General features: G+C 47.3%; 1 protein-coding gene across 4 annotated transcripts in view; it reads right to left on the reverse strand.

Annotated features, from left to right (window-relative positions):
* AGAP1 (ArfGAP with GTPase domain, ankyrin repeat and PH domain 1) overlaps positions 1–17,696 on the reverse strand; it is a 1,166,515-nt gene that overhangs the window by 618,749 nt on the left and 530,070 nt on the right. For all 4 annotated transcript variants that reach the window (XM_078681380.1, XM_078681378.1, XM_078681379.1 and 1 more), the window contains exons 4-6: positions 14,055–14,140; positions 11,201–11,342; positions 9,237–9,371 (exon numbers count right to left, since the gene is read on the reverse strand). In XM_078681380.1, coding sequence (XP_078537506.1) covers positions 9,237–9,371; positions 11,201–11,342; positions 14,055–14,140 — 363 coding nt within the window. The remainder of the gene's footprint in view (positions 1–9,236; positions 9,372–11,200; positions 11,343–14,054; positions 14,141–17,696) is intronic.

Raw genomic sequence — 17,696 nt, forward strand, 5'->3', positions numbered from 1 at the left:
TTTGAGTACCAGGGGGAGCCCACCTCATCAAAGATTGATTTTAGGGAGTGCTTTAGCGAATGTTCTGGTGCTTTCAATACTCTAATGTAGAGTTTTAAAAGGTCCCCCAGTAATACCAGCTCAGGTCGCTTAGGGCCTAATTCTAGCCTTAATCTAGTGTTCCTTGCGTATCTAGGGGCCTGTAGCACCATCTTATAGGCTTTTGCCTGGGCCGCGTTGACCATTTTGTCAAATGCACCAGGGTAGGCTATGTGCCCATATGCAATGGCAGCGATCAGTTTTGCCCGGAGCACTGTCAACATTGGTTCTGCTGAGGGACTGTCCAAGCGGTGGCATAAGCGTCTTAGCGACAGAATGGTTTTGTCAATTTTAGGTTTAAGCTCCTTCAGATGTTTGGCTGCAGAGGCACTCTCAGAGACCCAGGTGCCCAGATAGTTGTAGGATGGGGCAGTGACGATACGGTGCTCTCCCAGAGACCATGAAGCTTCTTTTTTGAGGGGGTATTTGCCAAAAATGACGATTTTGGTTTTGCCCACGTTGATCCTTAAGTCATTTGACTTATTGTATAATGCCAAACTGCTTAAGGCTATTTGGAGCCCCACCCTAGTGTGGTCCATGATCACCGTGTCGTCTGCATACTGGAGTGTTCCCAAGACGAGCCTCCCCAGTTTTGGAGGTGCTAAGTTGGCATCTTTCAGAGCTGTCCCCATGTCCGCAGTATACAAGTTGAAAAGCATGGGGGCCAAGACGCACCCCTCCTTGAGGCCCGAGTTGGTTTCAATTCTTGCAGTTGTTATTGTGGGGCTTAGCTTCACCTTAACCCAGGTGCCCTTGTAGAGCGCTTTTATAGCTTTTAGCAGAGCCTGTGGTAGCCCCCACGAGTCAAGTTTTGCCCAGAGCCGACCCCTGTTCACTTGGTCAAAGGCTGTGGAGTAGTCTATGAAACAGCAGAACAGGGGCGGTTTGTTCCTCGTATTGGCCTTCTTCGCAAGGTAGAAAAGGGCTAAGATGTTGTCAAGAGTGGAACTATGAGCCCTAAAGCCAGTCTGTGTGGGCGGAAGAATGCCATTCTTGTCCACCCAGTCCTCTAGATCCCTGAGAAGAAGGCGGGCATATATCTTTGCTTCAACGTCGAGGAGAGCTGTAAGCCTATAATTGGCCGGGTTCGTGTGGTCCCCCTTTTTATGGATGGGGAATAGAATAGAACCTTTCCAAGAGGATGGCAACATTGCCGTGGCAAAAGAATGATTAAATAAAGGGGTGAGTCAGGATGCAAAAAAAGGCGGAGGCAGTTTTCAGAACCTGGGCCGGAATCCCATTTGGGCCTGGAGCGCCATCAGTTCTAATGGCCTTGATGCACTTTAGTACCTCCATTTCTGTGAACAATCTAGTACAGGTCGAATTTACGCCTTCTGACGTAGCTCTTTCGGGTTCGATAATTTCCGCCGCCACCTTAGACCACGCACGGCTTCCTGCAGTGGCCTGATTTGGCTCGCAGGTATACAACCCTTTGGCATACTGTTCCCACGCTTTCCCTGCAACACTGTTTTCCTTTTGCTCTCCTCTGGGGGTCAGACTGTTAATGAAACGCCAAAGCTTGCAATTGTCATTTCCTTTAATTAAGGAGAACACGGTCAACCAATTCTGTTCAGTCTGCCGTTTTTTGTGGGACCAGACTTTCTTTTTATAGTCTGTTCGCAGAGCAGCAATGGAGTATCTCCCTGACAAATGAGTGCCTTTCTTTTGTGCCCAGATTGCCTTATTTAGAGCACGCTTACACTGTGACAGGCACCACGATGTTACACGGCGAGGATCAGAGTGGAATTGGCGATTTCTTGAATGATGATTATTGCCCAGGCGTTCCAATAAGTCGGAGGTCAGAGTTTCCCAGAGGTGAATGATGTTCTTAGTTTGAACTTGGTTGGGTTCTTCCTCTCTTCTAGCTACACAGTCTAACAGGCTATGACAGAGATTGGTTGACCATTTTATTCTTTTAAGCACTTTGTGATGTTCCTCCCCCGTGGTAGTTCCAATAACTACTTGTAATTCTGCTTGTACCCGCGCCAGATTGAATGTGGCGGAGGGGCCTATGGTCGCTTTCCTCTCTGTCGTCCACTGTGAAGTTGCAAAGATTGTGGGCAAGCCCTTCGTTGATAAAGATGTAGTCTATAGTAGAGACATTTCTAAAGGTCGGGATGGTGGTCCATTCAGGTTGGGTCTTTTTTTGTATTCCATGGGTGGATTGCAGCTTAAAATTTGCGAGAAACTCAGTCAGTAAGGCTAACTTCTTGCTTGATGGAGCCTCCGGAATTGAACCCAAGCCTCTGTGATTGAAGTCGCCCGCGATTATTACGTCTTGGTCCTTCCAATTTATTAAAAGATCTTCCAAAATTGAAATAAGTGATTCCATGGCCTGGGAGGTTTGATACTTAGTTGGGTTAATAGATAGAAGGGGGCGAGATTTTTGACCCGATGACAACCCACTGATTAGGATGGCTTGAAGATCAGGAGACTCCAACTTTAATTCAGTTGTGTTAATTTTGCACGCATGACTTACGTAGATAGAGAGACCCCCTGACGGGCGTCCAAAGATTGTCCTTTTGGTCGCTGGTTTAAAATGTTCGTAAAAGCCACCAATGGCGGCCGTTGCCCTTGCCCAGGTTTCCTGAATACACAGTATGTCCCCTTGTGCGAGGTATTCAGGTGTAGTTATGTCCCTAAAGATGTTACTCACCCCCGCAATATTCCATGAAATGATGGATAACTCGCGGACTAGGGACACTGTCTCCATGTGCCCTCCAGGTGATCCGATGTCTGGAAATGCCGCTGCACGCTCCGTTGCCCGTCGTTTTGCAGGATTTTGATTTTTAGCGGGGTTTTTGCCCGCCCTGATTTCGCCCCTATATCTGGGCGGGTGTGCCTTATGCCTTTAAGAATAGATGACGGTTCGTGTGCGTCCTGTTGCGGCAACAGGACGTGAGGATATTTCAGTGTTCTTGGAGCAGCGACGTCAATGCCCCATTCAGCGAACAGTGTTGCTTCCTTAAGGACAGCCTGTTGGACTTGTTGACTCGCAAGTCCAATTATGGTGGAATCGTCATGAGTGTCTATCTCCAATCTCTTGAATATCACCCACTCAATATTTTCTGAGGTGATTTGGGCCAACGAGGCAATATGGCCAAAGAGGCGGACAATGTTGGACCTGTTCAAGATGTCAAATGGGCCTTTTGCTGTGTACCTTGGGGTTAACTGCAGCTCATAGGTGGATTGTTTGGTTTTTTGTGTGATGTAGCACAAACTCACCCCTTCTCCCTGGAGCTTAAGCCTCTGGTTATTGAAATTTAAAGGGTTTATGTGAGTGGATTCTGGCTGCTGCCCATTGGGCCCCATGCTTGCTTGACCTACCACACTCGGACATCCTTGCCACTCCCCCTGGTCTGATGTTAAATTTAGGTAATTTTTGGGTGCGACTCCTAGTTGCTGATTCCCTTGCCCCTCGGTTGGTAGACCTACCACTCTAGACTGTACTAGCTGTGCGCGCTGTTGTAGTTTGGGATTTGTTACAGACTCATGTTTCAGAACCCAACCGGAAGGGCTGGGGGCACTTAATGGTGTGGTGACGGCCACCTGTGAAGGCCTTTGTTGGAGAGCCTCATTAGTTTGACCCTCCATGAGAGGGATTTGTTGACTTTGGGCCTCACCGCGAACAAGAGGTGCGTCACATGGCTTGCCCATTTTAGACACCTGCTTGGGTATGAAAATGGGGAAGAATGGTTTGGGGATACGTTTAGTTTCAGTGTCACCCAGGGTTGATACCACCGAGGATGTGTTTCTGCTTCTAACTTTGGACTTCTTAAGTTGTTTTTTAAGTCTTTTTTTGGCACTCCTTGATAACGGAGCTTTGGCACTTGCTAATGCTCCTTCGACCCTCTCCACTTCAGAGGTAGTAACAGACAGGTCATCACTAACGGTCTCGAGATCCGAGGCCTCGGGGTCCCCATTTCCTTTATTAGCTGAAATAAAGTTAGTACGGGGCCCTACTAGGGGAACTTTGTGGCGCTATTGCCCGTTGTGCTAAGGATTGCTGTTTCGGCATGCTCTGTCGTCTGTGGTGGTAGCTTTTGTGCGGCTTGTTCTTGCGTGGTTATCTCGCCCTGACCCCTTGCTAATGCAAGCATCTCTTTTAAGACTTCGGGTAGACTTGCCCATTTATCGATTAAGACGTCACAGGAATTGGTGCTGGCGGCATAAGCTTGTTGGACGTTAAGTTGAACTTCCAGCTTTGCGAGCTTATCATCTTGGCACACCAAATGTTGGGCGATCGACTGCAAAAGATCGATTTGGAGTTCCATCTTTGCGGACTGCCATAACAGTGCCCTAGCCATTATGTCCTGGACTTCTCTTATAGCTGACAAGTTAAGGTCTTTAAAAGTGGGTTCATCAATTGGGTCGGTTAAGTCTTGGTGATGACTTAAACTCAGCGGACTCCCACCCTCCGTTTGTGCAGTTCTCGGGGCCTTAGCTCTTCCTAAATAATGGGGGTAGTACAAGTGTTCGTTCAATAGTCTGTTCCAATTTTAGTAAGAACGAAGTTGTTGGTACCTCCGTACCCTGGGGGATTGGCCTCTGTATTTCCCTAGGTGTCACAATTGCATTTGGGCCCTTGCCTGTGCCTGTGCCTGTGCTCTTTGGTGAGGAAGATGTGGCAACCTCGCTTGTCCTCCCAGTGTTTATATCCACGTTCGCCCCCAACGTTGGCCTATCGTGAATGTCGGCAGTGACCCTAATCGGGCTCTTTGTCCTGGCCTCAGGCAGAAAACAAACTTCAGGGCTCCCAGGTGTCTCGAAGTTAGCAGACTCGCAGGAGTAAGAGTCCCCTGGGGCTAGGTGGATCTTTGGGATCCCCGGTATGGCATCGTTCGCGGGATCTTGTGACGTTTCATCCAAAGGTGAGGGGCAGTTTGAGGCCTGAAAGAATTGAGTGATAAGGCCTTGGGGGGAGGGAATTGCCAGTGACCAGGTCCTGGGATTTTTGGGTACTTATGCTTCTGGTTACCCTTCTTTGTGCTAGACTCTCAGGGTTCACTTCCCCCTCATCCTCCGTGCAGGATTTAGTCTTCCTCAGCGTCATCTTTTTGCGCCGTTTGCTGGGGCTAGGCTTGTTTGTGCCTGATTGTGCTGGTGGGGAGGGAGTACAGAATTAGTGCTAATGTGGGCCCCTGTGTTGCGCTGTGTTTTTTGTTTTGAGGGGACGGAGGTGTGGAGGGTGACGGAGGGGTTAGCAAGCGGTGCACACGAGGGGGGCTGCAAGCTGGAGACCTGGTCTACCAACCCCTCAGACCACGCCCTCTGGCTCTTACTTGGCGGCGACCTCTAACGGCTGCCGCGCTTGCCTCCACCTCTTACCTCTTGTCTCCCGCGTCGTCAGATGCACAGATGCACAGGCTGGCCTCAGTGGCTCCTGCGACTCCCGCCGCCTCAAGCCCTGGCTGCTACTGTTACCTGGGCTGCTGAGTGTTCCCGCGGCTTCTGGAATGCTCCTGTTGCTGTAGGGGACCTTGATGCAATCCTCCTCCGCTTTCCAGAATAGCCCTGCGATGATCAAGAGCTCTCGGGGCCCCGGCCGGATGCCTGCCGAGGGCTCCCGCCGCGACCGGGCCGTTCCCGAATTTTGGCCGCGGCCGCTGCTGTAAAGGCTGAGTTCTGGCGGGCGACTGCGGTCGCGCTTCTGCGCTCTGCTCTGCACAGCACGGGGGAGAGGGGCAGGGAGCAGCCAAGCCACCAGCCTGTGAGCCGCTCGCACCGGGGGAGAGGCGAAGAGGCCGGAGAGGCTGGGAAGGGTCAAAAGTCCGTGGCGCTGCCTGTCCAACACGCCGTCTCGCACGCGTCCTCCAACACTCTACTGCCAAGCCAACAAACAGCAGGTGGGTCCCAAATTGTAGGTTGCAGAGGGGGGGGGGGCTTGATGTTCCGCCAGAGGGTTCCCAGCCCCGCTGGCAGGTGGCTGGCAGTGGTGCACTCGGGGAAAATTTATCTAGAGCAAAAAGTTCTGTGAGGCTCCGAGGCTATGAGGTTAAAGACACCCCAGGATGCTGAGGCGCCGATAGTGCTGTGCTGCGCTGTTGTGCTGGCTAATTGCCTGTTTACCTTGTGGTGGTTGAATCGGCAGATGGAGACGAGTGACGGGTATGAAAGCCGAGGACCGGCAGCCTGCTTTCCTTCCCTTTCTCACTACGGTGGTTTTCCGCTTCCCTCTGTGGCAGCACTGCACTCGCCACGAGGCAATGGCGTTCTGGTGTACTCACAATTCCGCTCTCTGGCTCCCTCTAGCGACTACAGACCAGGACAAGTCGAGCACATTGTAGAGGAAGACAGGATATCCCAAAGGGGCCGTACTGCATTATCTTCAGCAGTCGTTTAAGATGGGAGAACAAGCATTTGCATTGCAATCGGTCTCGCATTTGTGAAAGCTAGAGTTGTTGGTGTTCAAATTGACAGTGTTGTTTTGTTGTTTTCTTTATTTGCAGTGGAGAGATTATATTTGCTTAGCGCTATTACCATTAGTATGACCTTGAGGCGTTGGAGAAGCAGAACATTTGAAATAGGTTATGAGGGAGTAATATGCTGCCAGAAATAAAAAAAGTAATTACATCTTGGAACAAGCCCCTAGATATGGTAGAGCCTCTTTGGGTTGATATGAACCCAACATGTCAACAGGCTGCAGCCGGAGTGTGGAGGGCAGGTGATGAGCAGTGGCCCCCATAGAAAAGGCTTGGAAGTGGAACGCCCTGCTCCACTTGGCTTCAAACGCTCATAAATAATGCAAAGGCAAAGGACTACAGCGGAGAGCGCGTGCCGCTTTAAATACAGTATGTATTATAGATTTGCGGGAGGGAGAAGTGCAGCGCAGGACATGGAGTTAGGAATGCTGCCATATAAAATAAAAGTAACATGTGCATACTCTAGGGCGGGGGGGGTGGGGGTTGGGGGAAGGCACGGGGAGATTAGGTGAAGTGGAAACTCTCAAAGTAGTAGTAGTAATATGAAGTGTATGGCGTGGAGCTGCTACTGGGGTGTACCAACTGGCACAGAGACAGTGGGCAAGAAATTTTGCATGGTATGATTGGGAAAGTTAAAAATGTGTCCAGTTCACAGTTTTAATATTAATTTCATGGTAAGCAGTTTGGATTCGAATCAACTTGAACAACAGTCATCGGGGCGATCGTTTGCAGTGATGTTATGCTTTTTGTAACAAAAGCTCTGGGGGGCAGTATATCTATGAAGTTACGTAGCAAGCAGCCTTCCTACTCTTAATCTACAAAGGCTAATGGCTACGGAGTATGACAAACTTAATGCAACAGGTGTTAGAATATCGTTGTCATCTTTTGTATGCAAAGAACATGCACAGAAAATATTTCAACAGAAAATACGTACAAAGTTTTGATCAAATGTGTTTCATAAGTAGCATGAAAGTTATGTTTCAAAACGAGTGCTTGAAGATTTGTACTTTAAATCGATTTTGATTATCTTAAGACCATCAACCTGTGGCTCTTGCATGAACGGCCTGAGGATGCCCAGAAATTAACAAGGAGAGGCCAAAACGCATTGTTTTACATACAAAAGAGGGAAATACATTAAAAAAGTGAATACCTCGTTTTTATGCCAAGAGAGTACAATGCATTATTCTCTTTTTATGAATAACCCCTAGCGAAAAACTGGGATGGATGCATGTGTTGTGCCACAAAAAAAAATGTAAGTGTTCTGGAGAATTTTTGGTGCCTTTTATAAATAGGATCCTCAACGATTGGATTTATCTTGAAAGCATTGAATAAAATGTGATAATTTGATGACACATGGGCCCCTTTACATTCTTGCAGGGTTCCAAATGAAGGAATGGCATACAACTTTTAATTACCAAAAAATATGTTTATCTGTGAAAAACATGACAATTGGATGGTTCTGGCTCTAAGTAATGGCTGGGATGTTTATCCCAGAAGAGAATATCCTAAAGCTAATCATGATTCACATGTCCACAAATTCGTGGTTAGGGGACCCATGTTACGGTTCTATACTGGCTTCCCGTTAAGCAAAGGATGGCCTTTAGGACAAAGTATTATGGCACAGAGATATTGCTCTGCGTGCATCATTATAAAGCCTTTAGTGTACTTCCAGTCCAATAACCAATTACATTATTATTCCTCGTAATAGGAAACCCGTAGTGGGAGGCATATCTCTCTTGGCTGGACCAAAGGTTGCGGAATAATCTACAAATAGGGATTAAATCCATGATAAGTCATTCTTCGTGAGTAAGGCATTCAGGAATCTCCCTTTCGGCTCAGCAACCAATGAAATTCATATAGGATTAATCCTGGTGTTATGCTCATCGAGAAGATGCCACTGTTGGTGAACTGCACTCTATAAATTCTCTCACTCGTTCTCACTCACTGTACATATTGCAAAGCACATATGTGAAGTTGAAGCTGTGGCCCAGCCTGGCAGGAACACTCGCCCTGCATATTATTCGTGAACAGCAGCCATTGCTTCAGGTGATCTTCCAGGGTCTCTGGACTACCATACTTTGCTACACTCGACCGGCCTGAGCAGCCATAGAGGAAGGAGGGAGTGCTGGCACAATGAAACCTCGACCACAAGTGACTTAAGTGCAGTGCCACAGTTGTGAGGTATATTCAGGCAATGGACAAACCCTACAGCAACTGGTAGGAAGTTTGATAAATTACATTTCAGGTTTCCAGTGCCAATATCCCCGACTTCAAGGCTCCAAGTCCATTGGTACACCTGGAGCACTAGAAAATCTCATTCAATTACAAAGCTGGCACATAGACTAACAGAAACATCAGTTCCCCATTGCTACTCCTTCAAACACAGTTGCAACTAATGGTACATACATTTCAACGCACTTTCTCAATTCTTCTTAAATTAGACTGTGATTGTGTTGCCCTGTCTTGCAACTACCAAATAGCGTTGATTTATGTGACACAGTCACTGAGACATTGCATGGACAGCGAACAAACACACTAGAATGGACAATACAAGAAAACTTGCTGGCTGTAAGATTATATGATATATATATGTATATCGTGCAGCCAGTCAGGTTGCTGCATTGTCCTTTCTAGTGCAGACTGTCACTCTCCGTGCAGTGTCACAATGTTTCCAGCCATGCTTCCACATATTCTACCACCAGCCTCCCAGACAGGATGAATTAAAGGCATCCTTACCATCCTGGAAGACCCTCTCCACGTTCAGCCCATAAGTGGCGCAGGTCTCATAGTAAGTGCATCGCTTGAGGTCATTGGACATCTTCCTGGCCCGTCCATCATCGATCACCCGTGGGTTACTGGAGCTGATGGCATCTGCAGCAACAGGAGGAAGGGAGAAGAGAGACATCAGTTGCAGGAAATGCCATCCCTCCACATGCCCCCAACCTCTTTTGCACCTTTCAGACGTCCCCTGAAACCCCTAAAGGCGTGGTATGGAGAAATGCCTAAAGCACCAATTCCTTAGACAACCAAAAGTGATGGACAGATTCCATTGCCATTAGGTCTGAAGCACAGCCGATGCCACTGCTCCTAAACAGCAGCATGGGGGATCCGAAAGTTACTACAGAACTGGGCAAAGGTGCTCGATGGTAAGCCCTGCCTGCTGCACTACATTATTTCATGTTGGTGCTTTGCATAGTGCCAAGAAGCTTTCATATGCAACTTTACAAGACTTAGCATCATTCAGTGCTTAATTTGAGCCGGTGGCTGCTGTTGCTCGGAACCAGCACTTAATTGTCAACACCAGCGCTTACTACAGTCTGCCACAAGGTGGCGGGTTCTAGCAAATTTAGGAATGAATAGAACAACAGTTAATTATTACTTCAATATACATTGAAAATGTCTATTATCTGCCGACAAACCAATTCTAATATCTTAAGGGGCCTAAAATAGTCCGAACTGTCACACTTGCAGGATTGCGAGGGTTAGTAGTTGTGTTGTTACTATCATTGGCAGCCTAGCAGGGCAATGTGTGGTACAAGCTGCAGTGGCCTCTTGACGAGAACCCCAGCACTTATTTTCTTTTTCTTACAAATTAAGCACTGGTATCATCTATTGTTTCGCAATAGCGACTATGCTGTAAGGGTCTGGGCATGTGAAGAGCAAGGCCAGGCCACTGTAGAAGGGAGGTACTTCACTACATTAGCAATGTGAGTATATTATCCCACTTGCTGATGAAAGGAAGCGCAAAGAGCTTCTCAGCGCTTGAAGGACAGGAACAATAATTAACCCCACCGATTTTGGTTAGATAAATGGAAAGGGCAGAGAAGCTCTCTAGGGAAAGCAGTGTTTTAGGAATATAAATTTCTCTGGGTAAGGCGCCTAAATTGGCCGCAGAGACAACAGGAGGTTCAACGCTGATCCCGAACGAAAGTTTTGGCCCACTCCACTGCCGGACTACTCCATGGGGCTAATGTGGCAACTAGCCAACCAATGCTCTAAGAGGGAATCCCCCTCATACATATAAAGCACCTTAGCGAGTGCTACACATTTTTTAAAATCACACATTTACTTAAAATTAAGTAATCTGCACCTTCACTATTTAGTCCTGAGGAAAGCCAATTTTAATCACAAAGGCCTGGCTGAAACATGTAGACCACACCTGGATGTAGGAGACCCTAATTAACACTCCAATAACATCCAACAGCCTTTTTTAATGCTAACAGTGACCCAGTTATTAAAATATAATTTACCCTCGGGTACTAGGATCCCTGTATAGCTTTTAAACTTTCACCTTCACGTCACTACACTGCACACTCAGAAACATACCTGCTACGCTGTATTCAGGCGTCCAAGTACACCCGGGACACACTTGGTGTCACTGGGTGGGCCCGATGATGAAGCATGCCACCAACCAGGTTGGTGGGTGAGGGCTTCATGAACAAACAAAAAAATGTGCACCCTGCCTTACAGTCTTAGTTCCATATAAATTCACAAATAGGCTAGTCCTTATTGATTTCACACAAAACTGGAAACAACAGTAACAAAAAGACAGCGTCAAAGTGTTCGGTCACCCCTAATAATGACCTCTAACCTGCTCACATATCTCCCTCTGAATACAGTGCTGTAAAACCACCACATATCCCAATCCCTCCTCACCTACCCACACATTTTGTAGACCTCATAGCTGTTCGCCAACTTACCCTGCGTTCCCACCAGTACTGTGGGAATCTCGGTGGTGTTACGATAGTTGACCATTCGGCTGTAGTAGTGATAGACCGTCTGGAAGCTGTTCTCATCCTCCAAGCTAAAGACGAATATTACTGCATCAACCCACATGGCGAACTGTGGCACAGCAGAAGGAAAACAAAACAACCAGGTTATACATTTTCAAAGAGGACGTTCGCGCATGACCCTGCTTATCCAGACTCCACCACACCTACAACTCTGTACATGAACTCCACAGCAAAGCCACCAAACGGTGCCAAGGAGGAAAGCAGGACAGCAGCCCGGCAGGTACGGGGCGTCAGACTGACCCCATGATTTTTAAGTAAAACTGCAGAGGGTTAGGGTTGGAACCAGTGACTGGGAGAAAACAGGAAGTGTTGATGAGTAAAATGTAAGGGGCTAAAAAAATAAGAAAGTGAAGACAATTATGCGGAGAAGCAGAGTACTGTGGAAGAAAGAAGGACGGGCTATCATGGGTGAAAATAGAAGGCACATGAAGGGAGACCCATAGTAGACTGCCGCAAACTAATGTTACAAAGCATTAAGCAGTTCAAGTGATTTTAAGGAAAGCAGAGTCGATCAGATGAAAAGCGAATGTCTTTTAATGGGAAACGCACACGGTATTGATACAAGGAAGAGCAAACAGACCTGATGAGATATAGCATACAATGCAATTGTGAAAAGAGAAGTAAACATTATGAGAACAGCAGAAATATTATGGGGACAAGCGGAATGTGTTTGTATGAGTGACAGGATGTACCACAGAAGAAGCAGGGGGTCCAATGGAAGAAAGAAAACATGCTTTCGGGGACAAAAAAGGTGTTATGAGGGTGGAGAAATGGCTACAATCTTGTAAGTAGAGGGTGATAGTATGAGGAAGTGGGAGTATAAAGATGAAACATGAGGTGTGATTACGTCGAAGCAGCAGGTAATGTATGGGAAGCAAAGGTTGATTTTCCACAGGGGAGGGTCCTATAAGGGGGAAGCAGTTTTTAGGGCAAAATTGATGGACTGGACGCACACAAAGACGCAGATAACATATCATACTTCAGGCTGCACAACATACAACGGATTGTGAAAAATGCATGGGTGCTACCATGGGGCAAGTGGAAGATGTTAAAGTATTGTTAAGGGGTAGAAGAAAGTGTTGTGAAAGAAACCACTATTATGGAGGTACAAGAGTGTAATATAGGAGGAGCAGATAATGTTACAGTGGAGGGAAAAGAAGAATGACTACAGAACATTATGGTGGAGAATAAGGTGTTTTATGGGAATCAGAAGTTGTTATAGGTGAAGTGTTATGTTTTAGGAGGAAGTTTGAACAATTTGGAGGAACGCAAACAGTTGATATAAGGGACGCAGAAGGTGGCTTTACAGGGAAAAGTGGAAGCTGCATTGAAAATGCTATTGGGGAAAGAAGTGTAGGTAGGCAAACAGGTGAAATCAGACAAGGAAAATGCAAGGAAAATCAGACTTATTTTTGGACAAAATGAACTGTTGTGCTCTGCTTATTATCATAATTGACTAGTAACGCCCTTTGTTTATATCCTGGCTTTGCAATAAAGAACATCACAGCAAATATTCAGCTACACAGACTTATGCGGTAGATATTTCTCAGGAGGTAGGCACTCTATGAACCAATCCCAGCTGGCGGCAAGAGCAGTGCTGTGCTCTTACATGCCTGAACTTGTTAAATACGGGTCTTTGTGCAGAGAGAGTTCTATGTTTAGAAAGTCCATTGCATCTTTAAGAGTGGGAAAACAAATGAGGTTGTTTGAAAGGCGGGCATTCCACAACCTATCAGGTCAGAGAAAGGTAGGTCAAGCAGAGAGCACGGGGCTGCTCATGCTCTAATAGAATCTAGTAAAAACTGTAAGTCATCATCTCTTAACCTCCTCGTGTGTATTCGCCTGAACCTGGGGCCCATAAGCAAAAAACAACCAGAGGGCCGGCAGTGGAAAGTTGGGACTAGAATGCTTCCACTGCCAGCAATAGGTAGTGTGGTAAGCTTGGCTTTCAAGGCTCCCTTGGCTGTCTGTTCCCTACATGGATAGTCTTTGGCCTACCATATCTCTGCTTCTCCCACCAGGCTGCGCACTACTTCTGCTCGCTTCCTGGTTTACTGTTCTGTTTTTGAAGCTGGTGGGTTTTGTAGTCCGGGTGCAACACTACACTTCTTGGAATAGGAGCGGCCAATGCACTTCAAGGTGAGTGACAGACAGGATCTGATACTTGGTGGCACAGTATTCGTGTCTTGGGGTGTATCAGTGTTAGGGGAAATAAACAACACGTGTTGAGTGTGGACCGTGAGATGGTTACGGCTAGGAGGATAAGTGGGTGAGGGTTACTACGTGGGGGTTCCAGGCACGCACAAATTGGGGGTAGTTTGGAGGGTTGTGGAAGGGTTTTTACACTTAGATTTGGTCATAAACTTTTTGCCATGCATACAGATCAACAACAAACTTAACACTCCGCCCACTGTTATGGGCCTGCAATAAAGACCCCTGCTGCATGGTAGTAATGCTCAACCACAGACCGACTGCAGGGTAAGTAAAATGATAACCCAAACCTTAAAAAACCCTGTGGGATCTCTAACTGCTGACAATCAATCCCACTAAATCGCCAGACTAAGATATAATATGGTAAACAAAGCACTTTGTGTTGAGACAGGCAGTCTATAATAGGTGAAGCACAGGCACCGTTGCATGCACTAACTTTAGCCACTCCAGAAAAGTGTTGCAAGCCACGCAGTGTCAAAGGTGATCAATAGGCCAACCACCGAATCAAAGGTTTGGCAAACTGTGTATGATGACTCTGTGTAGTACTCACCTGAGCCTCTGGAGGGCCCCCTTCGTCCCGGATAAGTAGCAGATAACTCTGTCCATCCACTACTATCTCCTTCTTGAATCTGCCGCCTATCACACAAAGCAGAGGGTTAGAGAACAGAAACCGCACACGAAAACATGCGCAATCTCTAGGCACACACAGCACACTACTTCGCTGGAGGAATGCATGTGTAGGACTGGAGGCCAAACTGCCCCTGCAAACCATCTGCCCACAGAACACTAGCCCCACCCCCTGCATACTGGTACCCTGCGAGCACGATGCACATCCTACAAGTGTCTTTGGGACTGAACTACTCTCTACATGCCAGGATTCTGCAGGTAGGACGACAGGATGCAGACAGATCAACTCTTCTTATCCAGCATAAAAGCTTGCATTGATAGATTATGATGCATTTGAAAGATGTCCCGAGGTCCTCATTAGAGAAGCCCGAGTTCCATGGGTTTGTTTTGAGAAACTGACTTTTAATGATTCGAGGTCCATGACTGCCCAGTCACCAAATGATGGCCTACAAAGTCTAGCAATGAACTGCCCCTATCCTGACAGCAGTGCGGAAAATAAAGCACGCTGTTTTCATTAAATTACGTAGAAAGCCACGGTGGGATGGAGCAACAGGGCGTGGGCACCGCCAGTCGTGCTGCCAGGGTTTCATGGGCCCTGATGACATTAATGAAAATGGTTTGATATAAATAAATTCTATAATAGTGCGCAGCGGGGCCCTCAGACCCTGGTGCGATTGAATTAGCAACAGATAGACCCCTGCAGATGACCCTATGCCAATGTTAGTAAAATAAATGGACAATAGCACTCATTTTGATTCTGACGATCAGAGCAGCAAGGTTGCATCACAGGACATGGGCCGCCTTCCATGAAAGCAAAGACTTAAAAACCAAGAAACTGGTCCTTTGTCGGGAGTGCATGTGTCAAGACTGACTGAATGCAAGCACGATGTAGACTAAAATGAGGCTGGAACAAGCAGCCCATCCCAATTTTGCAGTTTCGCCACAGACAACTTTGGAGACAGATTTGTTTACAATACTCCACACATTCAATCCTTGCTCAGGATTGGATAGTGTGCGCGCCATCCTGAATTGCCTTGCACGTATTTGTTGCTTTTCTCTTTTTCTGTGTTTGACCGGCCCACAAGCCCTGTTTAGTTTCACTGTGGGTATTTGTATGTCATTCGTGCTGGGCTGAATGCAGCATTTCATCAAAGAAAACCGAACCACCAGTTTGCGGCATTCCAGTGCCACCTAGTGGTTACTAGAAAATCTACATTGGAAAGTGTGAAACTACAACACTGATCATCAATCAATCAATCAATCAATCGTAAAGCGCACTACATACCCGCGAGGGTCTCATGGCGCTGATCTTAACATTGATGACATAATAAATTTGTCAAGGTGGGTGAGACAGTTTGGCATTGCCAATACTTGTTCGGGACTAGGATCCCAACATCACTTAGAGACAGATTTTCGACGTTCTAATACTAAAGCCGATATCACTTGCAAAGTGATTAGTGGGGAGAACTATTACTGCAAGCATGTTATTTCACAGCAGTGAATGAATGACGTAGATACGGTCTCAGGTCCATGTACTCTAAGAAGAGACAACCCTGAGGGAAAACAGCACTCTGAGGGGCAGCTGCGTAAGGACTAGACCAAAAAGACTAACATTCGACAATTTACAACTGTAAGGGGGGAAGATGTGTTGTAAATTCATACTTAGCTTTATATGGCTTCTTGGTTTCTTTAGTCCTTTCTTTGTGTTTCTATCTTCTTACCTAGCTGTGTTCTATCTGGTGTGTTGGGATTCTAGCTTTGGCAGTTGGTCTGGTCAGCTGTGAGGCTTTGTGCTCTGCTGTCTTATCTTATTCCTTGTAACTTAATAAATCCAACTTAACTACTGGAAGACGTGTCCTGCTGCTTACTTAATTTATGTACAACACTTACCAATGCCAAAAATGCACAACCAGGAGAAACCATGGACCCTGCCCGAGGGGTAGATGCTCATAAGGGACGTGGGCTCAGGTTACAGTGTCAGGAGACAGGCTCAGATAGTGCTGTCGGAAGTGGCGTTTGAGACGTCCTGCCAGGGTCAGGCCCACCCGGTACCAGCTCACTGCAGGTGGGAGTAACCAACTCCGGACACACCGCCAGGGAGGGAGGTGTGCTCAGGTCAAGGAGGGAGGTGTGCTCAGGCCAGGGAGGGGGTTGGTGATTAGGCCCAGGTCACAACAGCCAGCAGGGCAGGATGACGGGCTGTGGGGAATAAGCTACGGCGACACTGCCACACGGGTAGGGTCAGGACACGCCGTCATGGGGGTAAGCTCAGGATATACCACCGGGGGAGGGGGAAAGGTATGGGCTTGTCAGTCACATCGCCATGGGGGTACGAGCCAGTTGTAGCACTGAGGATGCCAGAAGACACAACACGTCCCCTGGGGACGACGAGGAGAATGGTTTCTTTCTGAAAGGTTCTGACTTGGCAGGGCGCCGCTGTAAACCTCCCCCTGGCGATAAGCTCGCTGTCTCCACCCTGCCCCCCTCCCACCCATGCCCCGCACAGGTTCCTCCAGCGAAGCACAGCTCGTGACAAGGCAACACAGAACATTGTGTGCGCAGACGACTCTGGGTGGCACACATTTCCCCCTTGGACAGAAACACAGAAGTGCTGCAGACATCAGACGTACAGGGGATTGATGCCATGTCAGGAGATGGGTGGAGTCATGGAAATGGCGGCTCTGCAGTGTCTGCTTGCAGAGGGGTGGAAGGTTAGGTTGAGTTAGATGTTAATGATCGGTAATGAACATTGATGTAGTGATGCACTAATTCCGTTTATCCACAGGAGAGCATGTGATAAAAGTGAGTGACTTCACAGCAGCCAATCAGCGGCCAGCTTCACCCACTCCCTTAAGACCAATTCTTAAATCACAAGAAATATGTGCTGGGAAACCAACAGGGAACAATCGCCTAAAAAAAGGAGAAGGAAACACGAATCACTGTGCAAGAAGAAAGTGCTATGGAACAGGCCCTAAAAAGAACAGTTCCCATCCAAAGTCATCATGGGAAGACATCAGGTGGGCTGTGAAGAGGCATGCGCATTCACTAGGGTCAGAATAGCTTGCTATGCTAAGTGGGGGTAAACGTAACAATCTAAGACCAAACACACGCAAGTGCACAAAGATTCTAATTTACATTCTTAAGTTTAGGGGGGAAAAGTAGTGAAATCCTGAACCCTGACAGACTTTGGAGTTAGACCTCCAGCCCTGGCCTCCGTGCTAGTCCCTGCTCCACGAGCAAAGACGCACAGCCTCTCTCACCGCTTCCTTTCAGAGGCGTGGCAGGCTGCAGACAGCCTCTATCCCTGAAGCCCCATCACTTGGAAGACACATAGGGGACTGAGAGCTATTATTTTACCTGAAGCAAGGCCCCCGAATTCTCGATCCTGCGTCTGAGACACGCTGCCTGCATGAGTCTACTCTGGTACGCTTGTAAACATAATGCTGGACTCCACAACCAAAGCATAGCTGCCAAGGTTTCAGATTGCTATGTGTGACAGTTTCATCATTTCAGTGTAAATATGAGTGACATTTCAACGACTGAGTGACACTTTCTCGCAAGACGA

This window comes from Lissotriton helveticus, chromosome 3_1 (assembly GCF_964261635.1).
Source record: "Lissotriton helveticus chromosome 3_1, aLisHel1.1, whole genome shotgun sequence".
NCBI lineage: Eukaryota > Metazoa > Chordata > Amphibia > Caudata > Salamandridae > Lissotriton > Lissotriton helveticus.